This window comes from Chroicocephalus ridibundus, chromosome 3 (assembly GCF_963924245.1).
Source record: "Chroicocephalus ridibundus chromosome 3, bChrRid1.1, whole genome shotgun sequence".
Taxonomy (NCBI): Eukaryota; Metazoa; Chordata; class Aves; order Charadriiformes; family Laridae; genus Chroicocephalus; species Chroicocephalus ridibundus.
Genome location: NC_086286.1, coordinates 60,699,312 through 60,724,010, shown reverse-complemented (window position 1 = coordinate 60,724,010; position 24,699 = coordinate 60,699,312). Strand labels below are relative to the sequence as shown.

At 40.4% G+C, this 24,699-nt stretch overlaps 1 protein-coding gene across 2 annotated transcripts in view; it reads right to left on the bottom strand.

Annotated features, from left to right (window-relative positions):
* Nucleotides 1-24,699, bottom strand: part of TIAM2 (TIAM Rac1 associated GEF 2) — a 92,386-nt gene that overhangs the window by 53,103 nt on the left and 14,584 nt on the right. Inside the window, exons 5-11 of one of the 2 annotated variants that reach the window (XM_063329364.1) lie at nt 24,066-24,290; nt 13,601-13,786; nt 12,228-12,374; nt 8,609-8,671; nt 3,884-4,051; nt 1,091-1,192; nt 540-621 (exon numbers count right to left, since the gene is read on the bottom strand). In XM_063329364.1, coding sequence (XP_063185434.1) covers nt 540-621; nt 1,091-1,192; nt 3,884-4,051; nt 8,609-8,671; nt 12,228-12,374; nt 13,601-13,786; nt 24,066-24,290 — 973 coding nt within the window. The remainder of the gene's footprint in view (nt 1-539; nt 622-1,090; nt 1,193-3,883; nt 4,052-8,608; nt 8,672-12,227; nt 12,375-13,600; nt 13,787-24,065; nt 24,291-24,699) is intronic. The other variant, XM_063329365.1, reaches the window with a different exon arrangement.

The window sequence follows — 24,699 nt, the reverse complement described above, 5'->3', positions numbered from 1 at the left end:
AAAACCATATAGAACAGTGAGTGAGACAGCCCAGAAAGGAATAATTTATAAACCAAGAGACTTGCAACTAAAGAACAGCAGAGCTGCCTTACAACGGTATCTTTGCAAGATATATAATTATTCCTAGGCATAATGGCCTCCCATGGATAAAAGCCTGTCAGAATTTGTACCAAAGGACACTCTGTTGATACTGTGCCAACAGAGGATCCCACTACCAAAAAACAAAAGGGCAGACCTTGACCATGGCCTAACTGAGACTGATTGTATTAATCCTCGCAAAGGACATTTGTCTTCTGACAATTCCATGCTTGAATTATTTGGCCAGTCCAGCAGAATTAGAAAGTGGACCCTTTCCAAATGTAAGAAATGTGCTTGTCAGTGTAAAACAACCAGTTTGGGTCTTTGCTATAATGCCTTGAGTCCTTTGCAGACTCAATGAGCTACCAAGGGTGGCTCTATTTGCTCTCAGAGACAGTAAAGTCACAAAGAGAGAAAGTAAGCAATGAGAAGAATAAGAAGAAAAATTCCCAAGAGCTTACCAAAATCACTTATGTTTTCAGTCTTTGTAAGACGAACGTGATAAACATTTAATGGACAAATTTCTATTTCATCATACACCTGTTAGGAAAAAAAAACAACAGAAGTCATCAAATTACGTAATTGCAAGCATCAAAACTCAAAGGTACATCATGAGAAATAAGCACAGTACTCTTTGCATCAATAAAGAGCCAAAACTTGCTGTCTTTACACAGATAACTCTGTTACTCTGCATGCGTCACCGGTATCAGGGGGATTAAATGCCGAGTAAGCTGAAGATAGAAAACCCATCCCGGAGTATAGACTGACACTTCACTTTTGTATCAGAAGCCCCACTTAAATCTTCAAATGGTTCTTGAAGAGAGTGTTTGCAGTGCCTAGCCACCCAAACATCTGCATGGGCATGGACTGTGTGAACGAGGATGGCAGAATGCAAACCAGGAACAGCTTTAAAACCTTATTTTAGATCTAAATCACACATATGCATAGGTGATAATTCAACTGTAGCTACCAACATCACGGAGCTTTATCTAAAAGGAGTCACACTTCCCTGGTCTACTATGTATTCGTACGGTTCAGGAGCACAATACTCCGTATTTTCATCAACCAGTCTTCTGAGTTGTAGGCCATAGTGTCTTGGCTCCAGCTGTTTCATCTAAGGAATAAAGAGAATGAGGTTTGGAATTTGTTATTTATTTCCAGAATCGCAAAAGACAAAGAAGTGACACACACACACACGAAAAGCTCTTTAGAAATCATGCAAAAGCAATCCCCAACAAGTCATTTTCTAACTATTTTTGTAGCATAAACAAAACTAGCTGCATTGCTTAGGAGATACGGTTCAAGCGCAATTTCCATTTTCCCTCCCAAATCCTTTCATAAACACTGTATCTTAACTATTAGATTAACTGAGTACTGCTATATGTTTCCAAAGATATCACAACTGTTTTCTGTCCTTTTGAACTTGGATTCACAACCATCTTTTTCTGTGACTACTTTTAATGACTCAATTCTGCTCAGCAACTTTTTCTTCCGATGTTGAATATATGCACGTATGGGCTGTTAGGAGAGGGGAGGGGATGGGAAGCAGGTTCCCTAAGGGTTTGCCTTTATTGGATTTTATTTTTATTGCTGGGTTTCATCTACGATCAGAGAGTTTCACGTATTTTTTTTTTCACCATGTGAGGTCAAAGCAAAAATCCTGTCTCAACAGGAAGTCAAAGGGAAATAGGAATATTCCCAAAGGATATTAGCCTGAAAGTGTCAAGCCCCTGATGGGAGTCTCTCAGACAATCAGGAAGCTGGTGAGACTGCTACACAAAACATTTCATTTTAGCATATTAATACAGCAGCATTTCTAGAAGCGGAGGAAGCAACATTTCTAAAAGAGGAGGAATGAGGGTTATTTAACCTCTTTAACGCATCTCTGCAGCTTACAAAATCTAAATCTACTGAGTAACTAGTAATTACCTTAACATTTTATTATGTGTAACAGTTTACAAGTTGCATGTGTTCTGTATCCTGAACAATTGTATTCCAATGCACATTTTTTTCTATATGTGCTATCCAAAAGCCTCAGATGGAAAACAGAAATGAGGAAAGTATAAACCCCATAAAGCATGAGTGAAGGGAAAAAAAAAAAACAATAACCCCTTTGAACTTTACCCTTATACACATAACATTCAAACATGTTCTGTTAAGAAGAAAGATTCCTTACACTCACCAGAGCAGAATGAAAATGTAAGAAGGAAAAGAACCACGATAGATGAGCAGAAAGTATTCAGCATTAGAGAATGCTTATGAAAAGCTTTACACACAGAATAGAAAGAAAAAATAAAACAGAAAAACATTTAAGAAAAAAAAAATCAAATAATTTAAAACTAAATTTTCATGCGATGCAGACAATGAAAATTAAAAGTCAGCTTTAAAATTACAAATATTTTGGAATGATGGAGTAAAAGAGGTAAGGAATTTCCTTGTCAACTTAAGTTTATATTTATAAATTTTATTTCCTCTTTCTGGGGTCTTGCATGTCACCAACTACTTCGAAATGTTTCAGCTCTACCTTGCCATCTGGTGGTCAAATAATGTCTCAGACAATCCCTCCCTTTAGCCTGATGGTACAGTGAATTTTTAAAAAGTAAAGCCAGGCATTAAACTGTTTATCCAGGACTCAGTCTCCACCAGCAAAAGCAACGAGAATATAATTTCTTCTCAGTGATGCATTTCTTCTCAGAGACGCATTGTGACTTAGCTAAATCAGTGTGCTTATTTTGATTTTAAAACTATAGTTCACCCTGGATTTTTAAAAACTTGTGTAATTTAGTAATTTTTTGTTTGTTTACAACATTACCAGGTGCAAAGAGCCGTTAAATTGGATCCTTTCGTTCACTTAGAAGCCTCAAAATTCATTACCTTCAAGCCAGTTGAATGAGCTCACCTGAAAGTTCAAACTAACCTACGCCCACAACTACAGCTGGATTTTGTACAGAGCAGCCCTCCTTTTTTTTTTTTTCCCCTTCTGTTTTTCCCCTTTACTTGTGAAGTAAATAAACTATATTTACCAGTTGTCAGAAAACAGAACTTGGGACTAAAAAGTTAGTTTTTCCAAAAAGCTTGTCTGCATAATTTAAGTGACTTGAATCTTGAAGTTAGAGCTAAATTCAAGCACTGACATATGCGGAGACAAAGGTGCTAGGTACGTTGAGACTTTCTAGAGGTACTGGTCTTCTGACTGTCGTTAAAATTGGTATTTCTGCTTTATCTTCAACCTGTGACTCAGTTTTCTGTCCCAAGATGTATAGCAATTCCTCTCAAATTGCTGGTACTGACTTTCAGAAGGGAATGCACTCTTTGAAATTCACAAGTAGAGCCGGTACTTAATTACAACCTTAAAAGGGTACTTTAAGAAGCAAACATGTATGATGGCCTTTGTCACAGCAGTCTTAAATGTCTTAATCTCCTGGCATTAACTCCACCAGTCCCCGCTACTCCTCTGCGATTAACTTGCACAGAACTGAGTTCACTGCAGTGACAACGTGGAATGGACGCGTGCTGAGATTTCTCAGGAGCTGACTACCTGGCAAACCATCTGAGTGTTCTTTGAGTATTCACTGTGTGCTGTCTCAAGCAATGCTTCTTGAAAACCTTTCCACAACCCTGCTACCTTGGCTACAATGCATAAATAACACAACTAAAGGAAACAGAGCAATGTGCCTTAATACTTAGTAGTGACAGGGAGATGCTGGTGTTATGCTCTCACTATTTAGACGTCCTCTGATATATTAGATTCCTTCTCAAGTCTACAGTTATTAACAAGGTGCAATCATACATGAAAAATGAGTACCTTGCATGCCAAAGACAAAACATCTTCCACCCTGTGCTCTGGCTTGAGGGTCAGGGCCACTCCTTGGCCGTCACAGAAGTGAACGTACGTTTGTGTCTCCCATGCACTCTCCTTCTGGATGCTCTCTGGCACTGAGCAGTAGACATTCAAAAAGTCATCGACTTGCTGCTGGAAACAAGGGAGAAAATGTACAACATATGTGTTGCAAAAATTACATTGGCAGGTTGCAGTGGATATGTATTTAAACACGGTACTGTGTATTTCCCCACAGCAAGAGAGGGACAAAGTTCTGTTACCAGCTCTCATTCACTATCCAAGACTTCATTTTCTTGAGAAAGGATTGCACTTCCTCTGCATTCCCATTATTGGCTTTCATGCCTTTACCTCCTATCCTATTAATTGTTGATTTAACTCGAAGTGACAATATGTAGCTAGCTGATATTATATCGCAGTGTGAATAAATTCTTAAGAAGAACTGAGTACTACAATTTTACTTAATTAACAAATGCAAAAAAATTGGAATTACTGTAATTTTGACCAAAAATTATAATTTAGTAAACTTCCAGCAGAGAGCACTGTGGAGCAAGGCTTGCCATAACATAATAAAAGACTAAAGCAGGAATAAAGCGTTCCTATTCTATTTACAGTTTAAGAACATATTGTTTCATAGGTAGCACAGGGCATTTGCCTGCTTACCATTTTGCTTCACATTCACCCTCATTCCAAAGCCACTCCAATGGATCAAATAACAACATCCACCCTGAATAAATTCCCTGTCGTTTTCTCACCCTTCATTTTCACACTTTCTTCTGTGCTGCACTTCAGGCTACACGTTACAAAGGAAGCCACACAAGGAGAAGGAAAACGCTGAGAGCTGTTCAGAATTTGCAGTTTCACCCATATATTTGTCTTTGCCTAATCAGCACGTCACTTAAATACTAATATCAAGGCATTTAAGTTTATGCAGATAGGGTCCCTCAATTCTCCCTACAGTCAATGAAAAGGGACAATAACCTCGTAAAGTGGCAGAACTGCCACCCAAGACGTATCTTAAGATATCCTGATCTGTTCTCAGGAGTGCCTACCTCCCTAATGCATTTTCTTTATATTTTTGTTTGTTTGTTTGAGTTGGGGGGTTTTGTTGCCAACATAAAGCCCCTTGATTACGCAATTCTTCCTCCTGGCTCTGCAGGGACACAAGCCCAGGGGTGCGCTGCAATTAAAAGCTGCGGTAAAATCACTGCACAGGGACTGCTTCCCTTGCTGCAGGCAGCAAAGATATTGACAACAATCTACCAGCATTAACAGAGACACCAGTATTATTTTGTTTTTCCAAATAACAACTGTGGCTGTGAAAATGGTGTCGTAAGCAATTCTATTCAGGTAATTACTAAACAATGCAGAAATTCAGGTTGCTGCTGACCCAGAGTAAGGCACAGTAATAGTTTGATGTCAGAGTAACGCTGGTTTTGGCAGAGTAATATTAATGAATCTTATACCTCTTGCTCAGCTGTCCCTTTTAACTAGTTGAAAATGAAATTTAAATTAACACAGGCCCATCGAAATCCTACTAAAATCCAGCAACTACTATACCTAACAGGAACACTATTACGCAATTAATGGAGCGATGAAATCTACACCAGGTGAAGTTTCACCTCGGTGGCCATGGTTCCAGACTGCTCATAACATTGGTGGTGTTGAAGAAGATAATTCCCATAGAAGCGTGGTCCTCTCAGAAAGCACTAAACTAGGTGCCTGGGAATAAATGCTGACTTCCTTCCATGGTGTAAATAATCGAAAGGGCAAGGCAGGCCGGCTGCAAGAGCTGAGCAGGAATGAGTTAGACTGAATTCTCTGGCGGCTTCCTTCAGGGAAAATCAGTTACGTTGCCCCAGCGAGGGAGATGCTCCCAGCAGCTCAGAGGTTTGTAACTACCCCAATGGTTTATTGCACTGCAACAGTAGTTCTTCAAATCTCTGCAACTGAAATAAATCTCACTATTGCCAGAGATGAAAAAAACCCACAGCTGGAAACACAGAGGATGAACGTGATGAGAAACAGGTTTAAGGCCACCTTTTTTCCAGAAGCTTTTAAGACAGGACAGAAGGTTCTGCAGCCAATGTGAGAAACTTCCCTTTCCTTGCCACGTACACTGGTGCTCAGGCAAACGCCTTGAGATAAACTCGCCTCTGTTACTAAACACGACTCTGTTCCTTAACTGCAGTCAAGGTACTGTTGCTCCATCCACATTTTCCATCTCAGAAAATCTGACATGAAGGGAGAGATTTTTTTTTTTCCTGTTATGCCTGCAGTGACTAATTCTACAATAGTTCATTCATTCATTGCCACATGGTTATAACAACCCATCCAATTTTCCAGAAATAGGTGCCAGGATTTGCAGACTGTCACACGTTGTGCCACAGGGCTGCTGCGGGACCAGTAGGTTACTCCGTAATTTCCCCCCAGTATTTGCCTCTGTTTTTATCATCTTTTTCAGGGAAAATAGAGCCTCCCTGGCAGACCTCACTATTCGTCATTCGCTGCACTCCTCAGGTAGCATTTTATAAAAGTTTTGATGCTGTTTTTGTTTTTCATTTGAAATCAGCCAATGAAACTGAGTTGATGCCAAAGTAACAGTTTTCAGAGTTATGATGAATCACTTCTGAGTTGTCGTGTGACTCATCAAAATGTCAGGATCTTAAAAATGTCCACACTATATTTAATTCCCATTAAAAAAAAGGTTTTAGAAATAAGGTTGAGATAATAATAATATTTTTCTAGAAATAAGGTTGAGTTCCAGAGCTCTGCTTCAGAGCTCTGGAACAGCTCCCCTAAGTTGGGGAGAAAACAAAAAAAACCAAAAAAACCCAACCAAACAAAAAAAAAATCACAAACAACCCTTTTTTTTTCAGTCTTGAAACACAACCTGTCTAAACTTTGTAAAAGCCTGGCCCAAAATCTGCAGTGACATTGCCCCCACGCAAGTCCCCTCTACCCAGGGAGTGGAGCTGCAAGCCCCTGCCCGAATTTGGAGCTGGCTGCAAATTTGGAGCTGGCTTCTTTCAGAAGAAACGTTCACGGGGTGCACCCAAGAAATTCTGCCTCTTCTCAGGTTTGGGAGGGACCAAATCTTCCCATGTTTTAACAGCACCGTACAGGAATGAATTGTGTTCACTGTCTCTGAGGTGGGAAATGGATGCCATCACACACCACACCCAGTGGTACATTCTGGAGGAATTTGTAAGTGTTCTCTACAGGAGATAGTTTCACCCAGAAATCCCTCATAGTTATAATTTATTTTGAAAAGAGAGAAGAGATTTGGTTTAAATACTTTCCCACCCCCGAACATAACAAGAAAGTAACTAAGAGAAGTCAGGTGTTTCAACATACTTCTTCAAAGAACTGACAAAATGTGAAGATACTTTCAGGAGACAAAACAGCATTAGCTGCTGTCAGTGGGAGATGCCTCTCTCAGTGGTATAACTCCTGCATAATTACATACTTCTTTCTTACCTAGCTGTTAAATGAATGCACTTGATGAGAAAATAAACCATGTAGCACATAATGATACAAAATCCAACATAAAAACCTATGAGAAGTTATGAACTTTGTCCAAACCTTCCTCATGAGATTCATTACAGCTCTTCATTATAGTTAATCATTTGCAAGAGCAATATTTCATTTTAAATGTAGATTTTCAGTTTTTGTCTAATACCTGGTACCCAAACCCAGCTGAAAGGGAACAGTACGGTAGTGTGATTTTTAAAGTCTTCTTTCAAGTTTTAGGCTGCATCGGGGGAGTACCTGGTTCAGGGAACAAAGGAGGAAAAGGGACAGGGGGTAGACAGGAAGACAAATACCCCTTTGAGTGTGGCACATGCTACCATCAAAGAAAGCCGGCTATACCATATAGAAAACAAAGTCCAGAAATCCTGTGCCTAAGACTTAATTTGACATTTTTATTTGGAGCCTGCACAAGCTTACGGAGGAAAAGGATTCTGTCTGTGTAAGCCCTACAGCACAAAGACAACGCTCAGTGGCCCTAAATGTATTTGATTATGGATTTTGGAGCATCCTGCTTCGCTTCCAGATCAGGGGACGGCGAGGTTATCCCCAGGGAGGCTGCAGGAGCTGAGGGATCACGACTCACACCAGGCAGGGGCCAGCAGCAGCTCTCCTCCCCCTGGGCACCACAGGAAAAAAGACACAGCTATTTACCGGGTAACGAAGCCGAGGGGATGCCGCTTCCTCTTCCTTCACTTGGGCAGTCTCCAGCTATGTATTAACTCACACGTCTCTGCTGGTATGCTCCACTGACTTTAATTAGACTTTATTTGCCTTTATACTCAAACACATTCAACTTCGCCTTTATACTTCAACAGGTTCTGTTGAAGTAGGCAAAGGGGAAAAATACACCTTGGGTTTTGCCATACTGTGAAGGATACTTTCAAACAAGCTTGGTTCCAAATCTCTCAGACAGTGTATTTTTTTTAAATTATTATTATTTAAAAAAAAAAAAAAAAAAAAAAAAACCAGCTACCATGTGTGTTCAGAAACTTTCATTAAAATGGTTTCATTAGACGAATTATAATCCTGCTATCCAACACTAACTGCATTTTATGAACCTCTGGTGGGGTTTCTGAACCAGCCTTATCATACACTTAGTGAAATACATTCAGGAATTTAAAAACAAGATGGTGCAGAATGAGGATAGGCATATCTTACCTCAGCAGAGTTGGCTGAATTCTGGACACCGGCAAATCCATGTCCTCCAGCTGAATCAAAAATCTATTAAAAAAATGACAGATAAATAAATGGTTTAAACAAATAAACCCTTTATTTCTTACCTCTGTGAGGTAAATTCTTCAAAAAAATAAAAATGAAAACTAAATGAATAAATATATAGCTACCTGCTAAACCCCAGGGATCTTTTTGGACTTTTTATTGCTTTATTTTGACTAGAAGTAGTGTTAAAGAAATAAAAACTTTCCTCTATAAAGAAAATTTAAGCAAGTTTTCTCTTTCAGGCTACGTGCGCACTCACATGCAATTATGTATAAAAGCATTAATGTCCTCCTAGTGTTAGGTACAGCTACAAATCTCATAATGATTTAAAGGAACTATTTAAAATCATTGTTGCTGTCTTCTAAAACTTGTTACCTTATAGTTTTTCATCTCTTCTAACTGAGCAGTTAGCTTGACGCTATCAATGCTTTAGAGGCATACTTGACCCAAACCCCACACTATTAAGTAACGAAAAAAGCTGACTACTGTGTCTGCTTTGGAAGCGATGAAAGCAGAAACGGAGACTTACATTCTCCCATCTGTTTTGAAAGCTTAACTACTAGTATCTCACAAAGGTGTTAGGCTTATTAATGAAATTTGTAAAAATACAATAAATGGCTATGGGTACAAACAGGTATTTTGGTGATAAGGGTTGTATAAACACACAGATAGACCTATACAGTTTATACATAATGTTGAGATTTTAAGGTAATAACATTACCCTTCCAAAGTGAAAATATAAATAGCAATTTTAACTCCTTCTGCAGCCAACAAATCAGGACAATATTAAACATACATCTGAGGGTTTTTTGGTTTAGGTTTTTCTTTCTTCCCTTTTTTTTTTTTTTGTACAAACAAAAGCCTTTCAGATAATCCAAGACAACAACAAGCTCTCACTTAAAATTTCATAGGAAATCTAGTGCCTGCCAATGCAAATTAAGGGCACCACTTCTGAACTTCCCCTTCCTTGTCTCACCCACAGACCTAATCAAAGTATTTTATTGTTTATGATTTCTCAAAACAGTTTATCATTTAGACACAAGACAGCAGATAAGCATTTAAGAAACTGGGGATAATGTGAGCCTAGACAACCCCCATCTGCTACAGTGCAGTTTTATTAACTGATTTGTAAAAGACTGAGCCACTTCATTAATGTTTACGAAAGCTTCCCAGCATAGAAACTCTGAACCTTTTTTTTAATTAATACCAGAAAATTAAACTTTAGATAAAAAACTTCTGGGATACAACTATGTTCAAGAATATACCATCTAATTTTGAAGCTAAGGTACAGCAGACTAAAACATATCAGCTCCAGTGAAATTAACTTTAAATCCAAGAAAGCAAGACATTTTTAACCTATTGTCCAACACAGACACTGGAGCACAATGAGCAGAGAAGCGAGCTCCGCTTCTCGGCTTAACCCAGTTTCCCAGTGGGCTGAAAGGGACGGCAAGAAAGGCAGCCTCAGGCCTATTCCAATTTTGATATACAATATACAATTATGTGCATACACAGAAGTCTGAGCAAGGACGTGGCTCCCTTCTTCAGCCATCTTCTAGGTTCATAGGTCAGTTTTCAGTCCATGCCCTCAAAAATTCCTCACTTTTATGGGTATGAGTCATAGCCCGGTGTTATTCATATGCAACACCCAGCATTTACATTTCCTTAATTTTATTGTAGGATGTTTAATTAAATATATATATAAATATATATATAAAATAAACACAAGAACCTCAGCTCATGGATGAAAATGAACACATTTTTGGGCCAGCTAGTTGCAAGGTTAGGAATAAGGAGGGTGAGGAACGAGCTGGGGGGAACCCCTGCCTGCTCCAGGGCTCCCTCCTCCACGCCGGGAAAAGCACTGGGAGGGCAGCAGAAGCCTCCTTCCCTTGCCACGGAAATAAGATTCCCCGTTCCCGAGCTCGACAGAATCCCCTTCACAGGCTATAAAGCATACGGGAGGATGTATTACCCAGTTAAGACAGCGCAAGGCATCAGCTCCGCTGGGAACAGAGCTAAGGGGCATAACGTCCCTTCCCTCAGGGCTCTTGTTAATAGAGAAATAGAGATGCAGGACTCGCAGACTAGCCTCACCTGCCGGGGAACACAGGGGAAATTACGCGAAAAGAACGACCCAGAGAAAAATGTCTCCTTCAATTCCCTCTTTCACAAGACAGACTTGAGTTTTACTCTAATTCAGTTGCACCGCGTAAACACATCTTGATCGATATGCTAAAATGCATAACAGTCACCCCAAGAAGCTTCATCCCAGCACAACACACAGGTAAATATTTACCTATTAAAAATACAAACCACTAGACTAGAAAATCCTGACGTGTTATTTTGCATCATTAAATCTGTTGCATCAGCTCTCGGACTATTGCAGTATGCATACAGATAGGTTTGTTTAAATATTCCACAAGCAGGTTACCAGACATGCACGATTAGCTGATTTTCAAGTGCTGATCATAGAATTTTGACTAATAAAATCAAAATACAAGGGGCCAGGGAACAGCAGGAACAAAGTCACCTAATGAATAACGCACAAAAACACTGTTTCGCAGGAGAAACAGCATACATGGCAGAAGCTAGTGAAAATAGTAATGTTCTGAGTGTGGGTGCACCTCTACGCCTTCCTCACTGTCAAGGAAGTGTCTCTGCTGTTATTTACCTTTTTTCTCAGGGTGAAGGCGGTAAACTTTTGTTTCACATTTACTTGCATTTTGATTGAGAAAATACAGACTCCAGAAGTGTGGGGTTCAAACTAAACGCGTGCATGGGCCACCAGTTTCACCCAGAGAAAATGACCCTGTGAGATGCTGCAGCTTCATGGGTAAGGCAGCCCTTCAGTGGGAGCACGCAGGAGCACCCAGCCTGCCCCACCACATCAAACCTGCCTTCAGCTGGTGTCAACTGGCACAGCTTTATTCGACAGCTGTCTGGACCAGCAGCTGGCCTCGTGTGTGACAGTGGTCCTCCCCTCTCGGCTAAAACATACTTCCAAGCAGGACGTGCTGCTTTGAAGGCCATGCCAATCTGTCTGTGCAGAAGTCTCTTCTCTTTTTTCCTTGAGGACTCACCTGTGTTACCTTACATTAAATTGCAGCAGTACTTCAGAGTCCCTGACATAAGCCAGCACAACACTGTGTTAAGGACTGTGCACACAGGCTATCTCCAAAGAAACTCTACTTCCAAGCAGTCTGCAATGTGCCAGAAGGCAAGTATTCATGGAATCATAGAATGATTTAGGCTGGAAGGGACCTTAAAGATCACTTAGTTCCAATATCCCTGCCATGGTCTTGTGCTGCTGATAACAAACTAACCCACTGGGTCAAAATCTCTCATTCACCAATTTTATTTATTGCAAAGAAACCTAGAATTCAATATATACTCTTCACAAGTGATGCTCGCATTGCAAGTCTGCCATGTCTACTGAAACTGTGAATGCAAATTTGACCGACAGACGTCTCCTACCCCGTGCACCAACAGCACCTTTATAGGATGAGCCCCAGCAGAAACAAGCCCTTATATGCTATCCCCAGCAAATAAGATCTACCTGAGTTATGGAAGGTCGCTTTTCTTTTCCTTTTCTTGCCAATGTGTCCAGTCCTTTTAGCGAAGAAAATAAACCCTTCTTATTTCGGACTCTTTGTGACAGAGAAAGGGTACGTTTCCTGAGAGCAGCTTCATCCCTGGAGCAGATCTATTTAAACACAGAGACAGGCCTTCCTATATCACTTTCATAAGAGCAAAATATTGACAGTTATTTCAACTTGAGGCATCAAATGATAGTTACTTCAGCTGACCGCAACGCAGTATGTCAAGGTGCAAGGACAGTACTTTAAACTTTCAGGGGCAATGCTTGTTTTGGTATTCCAATGGCGTGATAGTGTAATTTTTTTGTCATGGGGCAAAATTAGAAGGTCATAGGAAGGGAAAAACTGAGAAAACATTGCTCTGGACAACAAAAGAAGTTAATGAAATGACCCCAAAGAAGAATGATAACCTATCATTCAGATATGAAACTGCTAGAGGAAGAAAGACTCAAAATTGCCAAACATAGGAGATAAACGTGCTATGGCATTGAGTTATTAACAAGCAATGACATAAACCACACAGATAAAAACAGTGGCAGAGAGAAACTCATTCCCTGACGGGACTTTCAGGACTACTATTCAGATTGACTTCTCATGCAGCAAATGTGGTCCACCCCTCTCTGCCAAGATCAGCGTCACAGCCCTGCCAAGGTTAAAGAGCAGAGGCGAACTTGCTACTGCCATACTTCACTTAAAGCTGACAGGGTGACAACAGCTTACAGCAGCTGTGGATGTCTCTCATTCTTTGCAAATACAGGCCACAGTTCTGAAAAAGTGACTTATAATTTTGGATTCTCTCTAGTTTTAGCCTATTCTAAAAATACTTCCTCCTTGGGAGGGTATCAAACTGTTTCTGAAAAACAGAGCCATCTAGGACCTCCAAAAGAGATCAACTCCGTCCACGGGAACCTGAATCACTTTTGGAAATTTCAGTGTTAGGCTCTTTTCACTCTAAGTGACTTAGCTCCTATACACTTTAAACTCTGAACTCAGTGGAGCTGAAATCACAGGGACAAAATTTCAACACAATAACTCACCTAAATCAGAAGAATATTTTTGTTTGTTTCTTTTTTTAGATATAGGGAAGAAGTACCCAATTCTGGAGTCCCCTCAAAAAAGTCATGGCCTTTGCATGGTTTCAAAGTACGTGTCTGTGGAAGAAAATCTTTTTTTGCAGTCAAGGAACAGGCAGAAAGGGTGAGAGGGGCACAGGGCCATCTCAGCCAATGCATGTGGGTATAGCCATGTTTTATCCAAGCACCATTCCACATCTAAGTACAATATTAATGATGTCTTTGTGTAACGCACCCGTGAAAAGTGCATTCGAACTTACCAGTGCATGGAAGGATGAGACGGAGAAAATGCCGAGCCGCCCCAGTGCCAATTTTGAAGGACGACTGGCAGCAGCCAAAAGGCTCTTTGGGTTTGGGAGCTCCCCACCTTGCAAACTGGCTAGGTAACATCGCATTCGGAAAAGGTCCATGTTAAACTTTTCCAGGTTCTGTTCCCATTGCTGGATCTGTTTAAATACAAAAAGGGACAATTAAAAGGGGAAAAATGTCTTTGTGGGCTGCATTGAAAATCCAAGCTCTTCCACAAACCCATAGTAAATTACTTTCATCTGGTGGGATATGGATTAGATTAGTTATTCCCTGCCAAAACACATTCAGTCATATTGTGTTACATCAACCCAAAAGATGGCTTGAAATAAAACAAAGCTGGTGGTCTTAAATGCATACTGACAAGACGAACATACCATGAGCTTTGGGTAGTTTGATAGCCACAAAAGCAGTTACATAAAAACACAGCCCTGTGGTTCATGAAGGTTTTTGTTTTTTGTTTTTTGTTGTTTTTTTTTTCCTTCTTTCTCTCTCTCTCTTTTTGGAGATTAGTTTTGTTTCCTTCATTTTCATGAGCTTAGATTGTACAGCTGGCTGGCTGAAAGCAAAGCTGCATAGCTACACTAACACACTTCGCAAAGTGAAGTAGCTCCACTGATAGGTCCTGCTCATTCTTCGCTATTGTCCTACGGCCTCTCTATCTGTAAACAGGACACAATATTGGCAACACAAGCGTGTGCGGTTCTTTGTCGGACTAATAGCTTAAGACATGCTCATGCTCAGGCAAACTGCAAAAATGAGCTATATATGCCCATAAGCAAGAATGTGTACATAACCTTCACGTAATTTTTAAACCTATCTAACACAGGTACACGCAGATGTAACAGCTTAATCCACTTTCAACATAAAATTAGGAAAGTGAAGAGACTCAAATATTTACGAGACAAAAAAAGTTCTAAATCAAGACTCAGATGACAGATTTTAAGTATTTGTGTAGATACACACTTATCTACACACATATTCTTGTGCACAAAAGTCAAATTTTACTTTTCGTTTCCCCAACTTACAGATTGGTAGTTGCAGCTAAAATCTGCCCCACAGCGTATGATAGACATTGAGACTGATAAATAGTACAAATAAAAAGGCAAAGGTGTTTAACAGAGTTGGCACATTCACACATGGGAAGGCAGAAAAGGCACATCCATTAGGTTAATGTACACTAAGTTCACGTACTGAAGATTGTTAAAATCCCCTGACAATGCTGATCTTCCGATATCAGCTCCAATCGCTGCATGTTAGTGTTCAACAGGTGGTTTAGAGCTGCGGAGAAAGTTCATCAAGTTTTCTCTAATGTGCATTGCCTTCATGCCTTTCACTGGCACACCCTGCCTGTCCCTGTGCCCACAGGACGTTATCACCTCCCACTGCGATTAACCAAGGTTGGGACCAGCACCTTTTACGACTCAGAAAACAGGCTGATAAATATAATAAAACTCCCAGGTGAACTACGACCCGCAGGCTCATCTAGAAGCAAAATCAGTTCAGTTTCCTTGTAATGCTGCCAAGTATCACAAGAACTAAACAAGTATCTTGCCTCTTACTTTCAACAGTGAAGAAGCGAGCAGTGAAAGGGTGAAAAAGGTCCTGTTAACAAAACGCTGCTAAGTCTTGTACTACAACTGAGATCCTGCCTATTCTGGCTTCCTCACACACATGCTCACAAATCGTGGCATCAGTTATGACTATACTTTTGGAAGTAAGACGTAATCTTATTCGGCAGGAAAGTGAATAAAGGGAAGACAAAATCTTGTAGATCTGCAAATGCAGAATTATAATTTACAGTCCACTTAAAAAAAAAAAACCTTTCAAGGAATGACTATTAAAAGCAAATGACAGCACTTACAAAAGCTTATCATGAGGCACAAAAGTTTAGAGAAAAAGGTCAGAGATACACACATAAGGAAGATGCCTCATCTCACCTCTCACCACAGACATTCATAACATGCATCCTTTGTGCCCTAGAAAGAACAATCATTTTTTCTTGGGTTTATTTGATCATTGCCCTTGACTTTGCATTCTTTGTGCCCTCAGACACTCCTCACAGAGCGTTTTTCTGCTTGCCAGTACTTTACGCATGGGACGGCTCCAATAGGAGGTTTTGTGACGAGCTCTCTCTCTGTGTCGACACCCAACTAGAATGAAAACATCGTTGTCAGCTTTTCACAAAGCCAAAAGCTACAAGCTCAGGTGAATTCTTTCCCGTTGGGATGACACCTCCATGGGCACGGAGCCAGGCCAACTTTGAACAGCTCAGGAACAGAGCAAGGCTTGTTCTGGGCACTGCAGGAGTGGAGCATCCTGTCCCCACTGAGCAGGAGCTGAACACAGGCGTCCTTGTGTTTCCAAGGCCTTCTTCAAAATCCCCATTAAACATTTGTACTAAATTGTATTTTAAAATAAAGATAATCTAAGAAGGGGGAGTGGGGTACAACATGAGGACATTCTACAGAAATAATTAAATTAGGTTGTTTATCAGTCACACAGGATGCTAGCTAATCAGCTCCAAAAGCGTCAGTAATCACAATGTTACATTTAATGGCATTAGCAAAAGCTGTAGGCAGGGAATTTCTGGGATTGTCTTGTAGTCTTATCAAAACCAGGGATGTCTGGAACCAATTGGAGACCACGAACCAATACCAGCTGCTATTTGTCTAAGCCTTTTAAACTATGATAATTCTTCCTAAAGATTTATATTCTTGAAGACTAAACGGGGGAAGCACACAAATACAAAAGCAACAACTTCAAAGCGCAGTATGACCTGGTCCATGACGTTAATTTACAGCCTGCAGACGAGCTGCTGTGATCCTTCTTCTGCTATTGTGTGAGGCGAATCTCTGCCCCACGTGGGAGGACTGCCTAAAAGACGGCTCAAGGACTTAACTTCATCGTGCCCAGACAAAATGGCCCTTTCGAAATCTGCTCGAAAGAAAAGGGGGAAAAGTGGATGCACCAGACAAGCCGTGAAAGTGGGAATGGGTGACAAAGGCTAACAGCAGCACGAAGCAAGTCTGCAAGGAGATAAGAGATACGGCCCGACGTGTGGCACGCCAAAACAAGGGAGTACATGTGAGCGGCTCAGCTGTTGCGCTTGCCTTGCATTGCCAGCTACAGAGCCCGGGGCATCCAAAACCATCCTCTCTCAGTCACCTCCATGTGAATTTCTAGGAAAAGCATGAAAGGCTTTTCCCAGAGGAAAGGGAGGATGTCATTCTCAGTACAGGCAAATGTTAGGCAAGGATTTCTGGGTTTAGTGGCAGCAGGAAAGAGGCTGGGAGAAAGGCAAGGAGGGGCCACCCAAATAAATGTATTCAGCCTAACAGGATCCCTGTAAGGTAGAGAGAAAAAGGAGGCTGTGGCAGAGAGATAGAAAGGAGTAAAATTTGGGAAGCCGCAAGAATTAGGGCCATGAATTATTTAGCCTTGGCCACCGGCAGAACTCCTGCAAGGAAGCCTGGTGCAGGGACGAGACAGTAATTATGTGGGGAGTGCTAAGTGACACAACAAGCTTTTGCATCAGAGATGTAGTTCAGGAATGAGTTTTTAAGAGTTAACATACAAAGGAACACCAGCACGGTACTTTTGGCAGTACTTTAGCAGTAATGATCATTTTCAGAACATAAATAGCCAATTCTCCTCCAGGCTAGTGAAAAATCAATTCAGACACTAAGAAAAAATTGTAAATTAATTACACTTTAAATGACACAAACAGATGTGCTAAAGGAAGATGCTCAAAAACAGGTCTCTGTTAATTCAATAACCCTGCTACGTTTTCTATAGGTAAACTCTGAAGTGGGAGCTTAGGAAAGGGAAGGTAAATACATTCAGACCAGACAATATAGACCAGTGGTGACGTGGGGATCCATAGTCCTATGTGCTATACAGTCCTCTCTGCAGGTGACATTTCTCGTGGCACCTCCACTCGAACATGCTTAGGGTTTGCAGACTGTAAAAGGGAGGGCCCCAATAGTCCCCCATGAAGGCAGTGCCACCAGGGTGGCTCAGGGAGGGTCCCTGTTCCTCACACTTCTGATAGTAGGGCGCAAACAGCATCTTTTGGGGGTTGGGGAAGGACTGTCTCATTTGCAAACACCTGCTCTGTACATACTAAGAGAGCTCAGTGCAGTAAAACCCAAACGAGTATGTGAATGGCAGAAAGCGGTGCCAGAAACGACACCGTATCAACTCGAGGTAGTAATACTTCAAGGACCTAGAGAAGAAACTTCTTTCACAACTCACCTGATAACAAAACACCAGTTCCACTTGGTGCTTATTTAAGGCAGCACAAAAGAAAAGATGCACAGGGAGGAGAGACTTCTCTCAGTGCTTAAGCCTTTAAAAGTGATTGGTTTAATAAAAGTTCTAATACTATATAGAAACACGAGCTCCTCGCTGACACAATTCACTATCTGTAGCAGTAAAAAGTTCAGAATTTTCTCCTACACACATCTTCTGCCCAGATGGAAAGTGTCTCTGTGAGATGATGTAGGGAACTCTACGGATTTAAAAGAAACTTCTGCTGCTGCTTCATCTGAACAGCTTTCCAACCACATTACAAACAACACCAAACTCTTTGCATTCCAGTCCCTGGTTCTCAGACACAATTCATATTGTACCCATCTGGATAAATGAGTCACTTGGTTTCTGGGGACAAGGCAAATATTTTTATTGTCATTACTTCCTAAAGAGAACTCAAGCAAAAACATCACTCTCCCAGAGATTCCATTACTTTAAAGGGCACTACAGAGATACTGTCATAACTTTTAGCTCAAAGAAATAAAAAAGGGAGCAACAATGATGAGCAGTTAGCAATACCCTTTATGCCTCATTCTGCCTAATGACTTACAGAAAGGTTAAAAAAAACTTCCTGAAATTAAAAAAAATAATAGGGGTTTTTTTTTAAGTAAATGCAGTCTTTCTGCTTGTTTTTGGAGGACAGAATTTTCATCATTTCTAACCAAAACAGAGAGAGAAAATCTTATTCCCAATACCACCGATAGCACAAAAGTGCACCCACATGTACCTAATTAACATTCTTATCAATAATCTGATTGAAAATGGCAGTATCGCATGTATGTCTTTAGCTAGGGATGTAATTAAGAAAGCCACTGAATCTTATTATCCAGCTGCCCCTCCCCAAAAAGCAGAAGACCAGCCCTTTCTGCACACACTCCCTCACCAGCTTCATCGTATGAGATAATGCCATGCAACTCCACACTCAGTAACAGTTTATTTGTTTTTCATTGTTTTATACTAAATCTTTGTGAAACAAAGATGGAAATTCATCCATCTGCAAAACAGTAATTACAGCGGTGAAGAGAATGGAGATGACCTCTCCTAACTTTGTGGCTGCCTACTCACTTCATTCCTTAGCGACAGCCTACTACTACTAAAGAGGAGGATTTTGCTAATGATGGGACCATCACCACACTGAAGAGTGACATATGGAAAGAAATAGCACTGAACCTCTCAGAAAGCAGAGCTCTGCTCTAGCCGGTTCAAAGACCATCCTAACTGAAGATCTATTCTAACAAGTTTAGATAATGTTTTTTAGCTTAGGAGGGTATGGAAGAAAGAAAAGTAACTGTGTATTGCGATTCAAGTTGAGTTTGTACGTGGCAAAACTGGCAAGTGCTAGCAAAGTTCCCTGAAAAGATTCTCTTTGAGAGTTATTATTGTGAGTTTTCATCTGAACGTCAGACAATATTGCATCAGACACTTTATAGAAAATTAAGACATGAAATTTGGGCTTTGGGGAGCCTGAAGAATAAAATTCCCCAAATGCTTCCAATCATCTTCCTATAAATGTGAGAGAAAAAAAAAGCGTCAAGTACATTTTAAACAACAACAAAAAAAAATGTAATGAAGTTATGCTCTGTGTAAAAAGCCAAAGACCACTGCAGGGAAGGGAAGAAAGGTACTAATGGATTTAATGACTACTTAGAGTAAACAGACCACCACCCTACCGATCCCCTTATTTTTTTATGGCAACAGAGAAACTACTTTTAGTTGGAGGACACATATGAAAACTTCTATAAAAAATATCACCAAGCATATGCCTGTTCTTCTCATTAATGCCTCATCATTTCAGTGCCTGCAAGTAAATACCTATGTTCATAACACATCTGATAAGTAAGTTAAGTACCATGTGCACAGAAAATATGAATCACAACAGAAACCACTGAATAGCTTGGAAAACATGATTATACTAACATATTAAAATTTGAAGAGAAAAACCCAGAATGCTTTCAAGCAACTATTATTTATATTATCGTTCTAAAGTGAGACAACAGAATAGATTTATGTACCAAGTACATAAAGTACACTCAGAGCTGCGGTGCCCTCACTGTGAGGTAGATTTTCCATCCCATTAAAACCAGTTCTACAGGCAGAGACAGCCCCGCTTTTGACTTAATGTGCAATATTTTGTTAAAAGAACTCCAAATGAATGCTAATAATCCCTTTCACTAACTTCAATAGCGGTTTGACAGGGCTCCACATTCACACGAAACACTGTGATTTCTCTAGCAGCTTAAAGAGCTAGAAAAACTAATTTTTTTTTTTAAAGATGGGCTTTTAAATTTGTCTCAGCACCAGGGAATTTTCAAACTTGCTACCTTTCATCCTAATTCTCTTCAGTTTGGGGCAGAAGTTATACCCTGGGGGAATACCACCACCCACAACATATTTTTTGCATATAGTAATACAAACGCACGTGGCTGCTGTAGGTCGTATGTGCAAACTTTGAATTTCCAGCCATGCCGCCAGTGGCCTATGGGGACTGGCTGCTGTATGTACCCTGCTCTTGCAGACACTTCATTGATCTCTTCTAAACTGCCCAACGATACCAATAGCTATGTGAAGGGCTACCATTTTCTCTTAAACAATTATAAGTCTATTATTATTACTGGATGAGTAAACCCAGATGGAGAGAATCCCTCGTCTAGTCTGCAAGGCTGAAGATATTTCTCAACCAGTTAGATAGCATTAAGTCTCTAAAGGAATCATTTCTCTAGAAAACCAACATTTTCCTTGTCATTTTTTGTTTGTACTTCTGTTTAGCACTAGCTTTATCAATTGCTAGCCTGCAAATCCACCAAATTTAAGAGACAGTATTAGATGAGCTTCTCCATTCCATTTGCTGGACATCGAAAAGAAACATTTATGTACATTATAATACCTATAGCAATTTTAGAAGCCCAGGTTTCCTTACTGCAACTGCCTTTCAGGTGATGGTAACTGTGGAACAAGAAAAGGTTTTGCTTGCTTGTAAAGCCCCGCAAATTACTAAGTCTTCAGCAGAGAAGTATTGGTTTTAAATCAATGCAGATGTGAGAGAAAATAGACATATGAGCTTGGCCGGTTGTTTTTCTGAGGAGGAGGAAGGAAAAGGAGAAAGGATATAGAAATCACAATTTCCAAGATAATTCCCCACTGAAAATAAATTAAGACTGTGCCTCATCTTTCTACATAAAAAACTAACATGGTCCCTCTGAAGTCAATCACATTATTTCCGCTGACTTCCCAAAATATATCACCAGTGGAGTTTTCCAGCAGAGGATGTAGGGGATGCTTATAAACTACAGTTTTGGCAATTCAATATACTTCAGCACCGAGGAATCGTAACTGCCACATGATTGAAAACACCACCAAATTTACGCACAACCAAATCCAGTATTTATATTCCTCTTGTTACTCAAAGCGGGCAAAAGGCAACCAAACAACCACAGTTACTAAACAACTGAGCTACATACATGCAAACTTTTCCCTGAGGAATAATGTTTTTTCAAAATTGTTAGCTTACTAAATATCTTAAGAATTCTTGGTTACTAATTACATCAAGATTTTTTTTTTCTTTGCAAAAGCCAATCTCTGAGATGTCAAATCAAAAGATTAGGAAACCCAGTTATCGACTTTTCTCTGAAGTGACTTTGCCAACAAACCTTCAGCAACTGTAAGGAGAGATTTTTATAGAGATCAAAGGGATCAAGACTGGAGAAAAGGCTCATTATGAATTTATTGTTTGCTAACTAGTGGATGTTTGCACATGATCCATCTCACTCTTTGTCTCACTGGTTTGCCCTCATTCAATGTTTTGAGACATTCATAGACAGAAGATTAACTGCAATAAATCTTCTGCAGCCCTACTGATGGATTTCAGTTCTAGCAGAACACAGCCAACTTCTTCAAAGGACTGAGCTGGAAAACAATGACAGTTGCTCAAGAACAGAATAACTAATTAGCAGATATTAAGAAAGCGTCATTAATACTCTTTAGTTGACTCTAGGTAAACTACTAGCATCAGTATGCAATGGGGAGAGGGGTAAATTAAGTTAATATACATCAGGAGTTTTCCTCAGCGCATCACATGTTACAAGCGCTAGACATCTCTAGAAATCTGTACATTCTTCTGGGTCTCAAAATCTACTGCAATAAAAGGATGCTTAAGATTTTTCCTCCTCTATTCACAACACTAGGCTCTGGACTATGAAATAAAGTGACCTGGAAATAAATTACGAACATCTGAGCACTCAAAGGGCTTACGAACACCTGCACCACAAATTCCTACACAAATCTGCATACTTATTGAACTCTGCCCATATAGCTTCAGACTGAAGTGTGCTACAGGAGCTCGACAGTGAAGTCAGTACCAGTCAGTCTGCCCTTCCTCAAGTTCAAACCAGTATAGTAAGACTTTTAAATATTATAAGCATCAAATCCATGAAACTAAAAATGTTCCACTAACCCAAGAAACATAATGTATGCTGTATTGGATCAAAGGAAATAAACTTCAGTTGCTACTTGAGAGGCCATAATGGGCAGCCTAAAGTAATGACAGAGCAACAGCTACTCTGGCTGGAAAGGCAAGTACGGATGGGCTCTCACACACCAGTCTACGAATTCAAATTATAAGATGTCTTCTGTTAATGGCCTAATAAAATTAAAGATACAGAAACCTCAGTCCACAGACCTATTAGGCTAAACTACTAGACAAGTTCAGTACATGAAAGGCCAGGGGTAGTGCAGTCTTTGCCTGAACATTAAGCATGCCTAATTAAAGCATCTTTTGCCAGTTGCTGCCGGCAAAACTAGGGACATGGGCAAGATGTCAACATCTCAAGATGTACTTCCATAAGGTATCACTGGAGTGATTCCTGGTTCACATGCTAGAAGTGAGAGCAGAGTAAGGCTTGATGTCTATGCACCACTGTACAGACAATAAAGTGTCCATTTCCACTGAGGAACAGTTCTGGCTGCTCATCAATCTGCCCTGACCTTTTGTCTCAGGCATGGCATGGCTTGGCTAAAATCCCAAGGTATATACACACCATGAACACTAAATTTTGGGGTGGTTGTTATGGTTTTTGTTTTAAAAACAAATCTTGGTGGTGAATCTTCCTCAGAACTAAGCTGCTGCTTTAGCCAAGATTCAGGCATTCCTATCACCATAATATGAAAACGTGATCAGAATAAGACATCAGGCGCTCAGAAGCCATACTCAGATTTGCAGGGGGAGGCAACTCAGCTCATTTCTTGCTGCAACAAAACAAAATTAACCTAGGCATAAGTTTGGATGCAAACATTTTGTCTGCGCCAGCCATGGGCAAAGAGCTTGCCTGTAGCACGTGAGTTCTCCCAAGCTAAGCAGCGATGGACCTGGGCTTATACTAAGATAAAAAATTCACAGCACACAACCAGAGAGCGTTACAAGAAGTGCTATTAGTGACTAAGTGTTGCTCTTTTCTCTTAATTGATACTGGTATAATGCTTCAGTGGCTGCCAGTGGTACTTATGGCAGTGCTTTTCCACCTAGGATGGAAAAACTCCAGTCTTGACTTCTTGCTCTCATTTAAACTCCTACAGCTTTTTAAGAAGCGTCGTGGATCCTGGCCTTCTAGCCATGGCTAAATTTCAACTGAAGCACATGGTTTTGTCTGCCACAGTTCTTCCTCCAATTTTATTTGGATAAACTACTCCTCACATCTTGTCTTAAGGTGCAGAACAGTATTGCTAAAGTACCTATTCTTAATCTCTACTGCAATTCAATAATTTAAATTATTCACAGAACATACTGTATATATATATATACACTGTATGCTATGTAACAGCTAGATATTATTAACAGCTAAGTATATCATAAACCTGTGAAAATTAATTGCATTTTTCCAGAAGAGAAAAGAAATAGCTCTGTGCTCATAAAACAGATCGGTCTGATCCCCAGTTTTGAGAAGCCTGCCTCCCGCGCTGCTCTGGATGGCTGCAGAAACCTGGCAATAATCACAACTACACTGCCAGCTATCCCCAAAACAATTACTCTCATGCCTAGAAAGCACGGACAGTCAGAGCCCAAAGAAAGAAATAATGATAAATACGCTCCCGCAAAAATACTGTTTACAGTACCTGATTCTCTATGGCCTTCCTGTTTTTTGGATCGCTAACGATTGAGAGCTGCAATTCTGCCATCTTTTTCATCTTGCCATCCATGTCAATCTTCTGGAAGAGACTCTTGGTTTGATTCTTCAGCAGCCTGACGGTGTCCTCTTTCCCAAGCTTCTTCGCAAAGAGGGAAGCACAGGCCGAATGTATGGCAGTAACCCAGTTTTCCAGATCCGTCTGGCTTGTCGCCTGCAAAACAAATCAACAGCGCAACATTAGGAGCAGACAAGAGGGGAATTAAAAAAAAAAAGTCAGCAGCTCTAGGACATGAAGTGCTTGATGGGTTCATGGTGATCGTAGGCACTGTATCTTAAGATGAGTGAAATAAAGTTTTATCTTTAAAACTGTGCAAATAAGGGAAGTGTGAGCTTTTCTTGCACTGCGTCATGACTTGCCTCCAACCTTCAGCTTCTTCTTCTTAGAGCTGCAAGCTCTGAGAGCCCCAGGAGCACAACAGAGCCCCAGGAGCTGAGGGAAAGATGTGACTTGCATCCTTCACTCCTCCAATTAATTAAGGTAAAGGCCACTGGGTTTCAAAGATAAACCTCCTCTTCTGCAGGTAACACGGCAACAGAGATTTTACATGTACAGTCTGAGG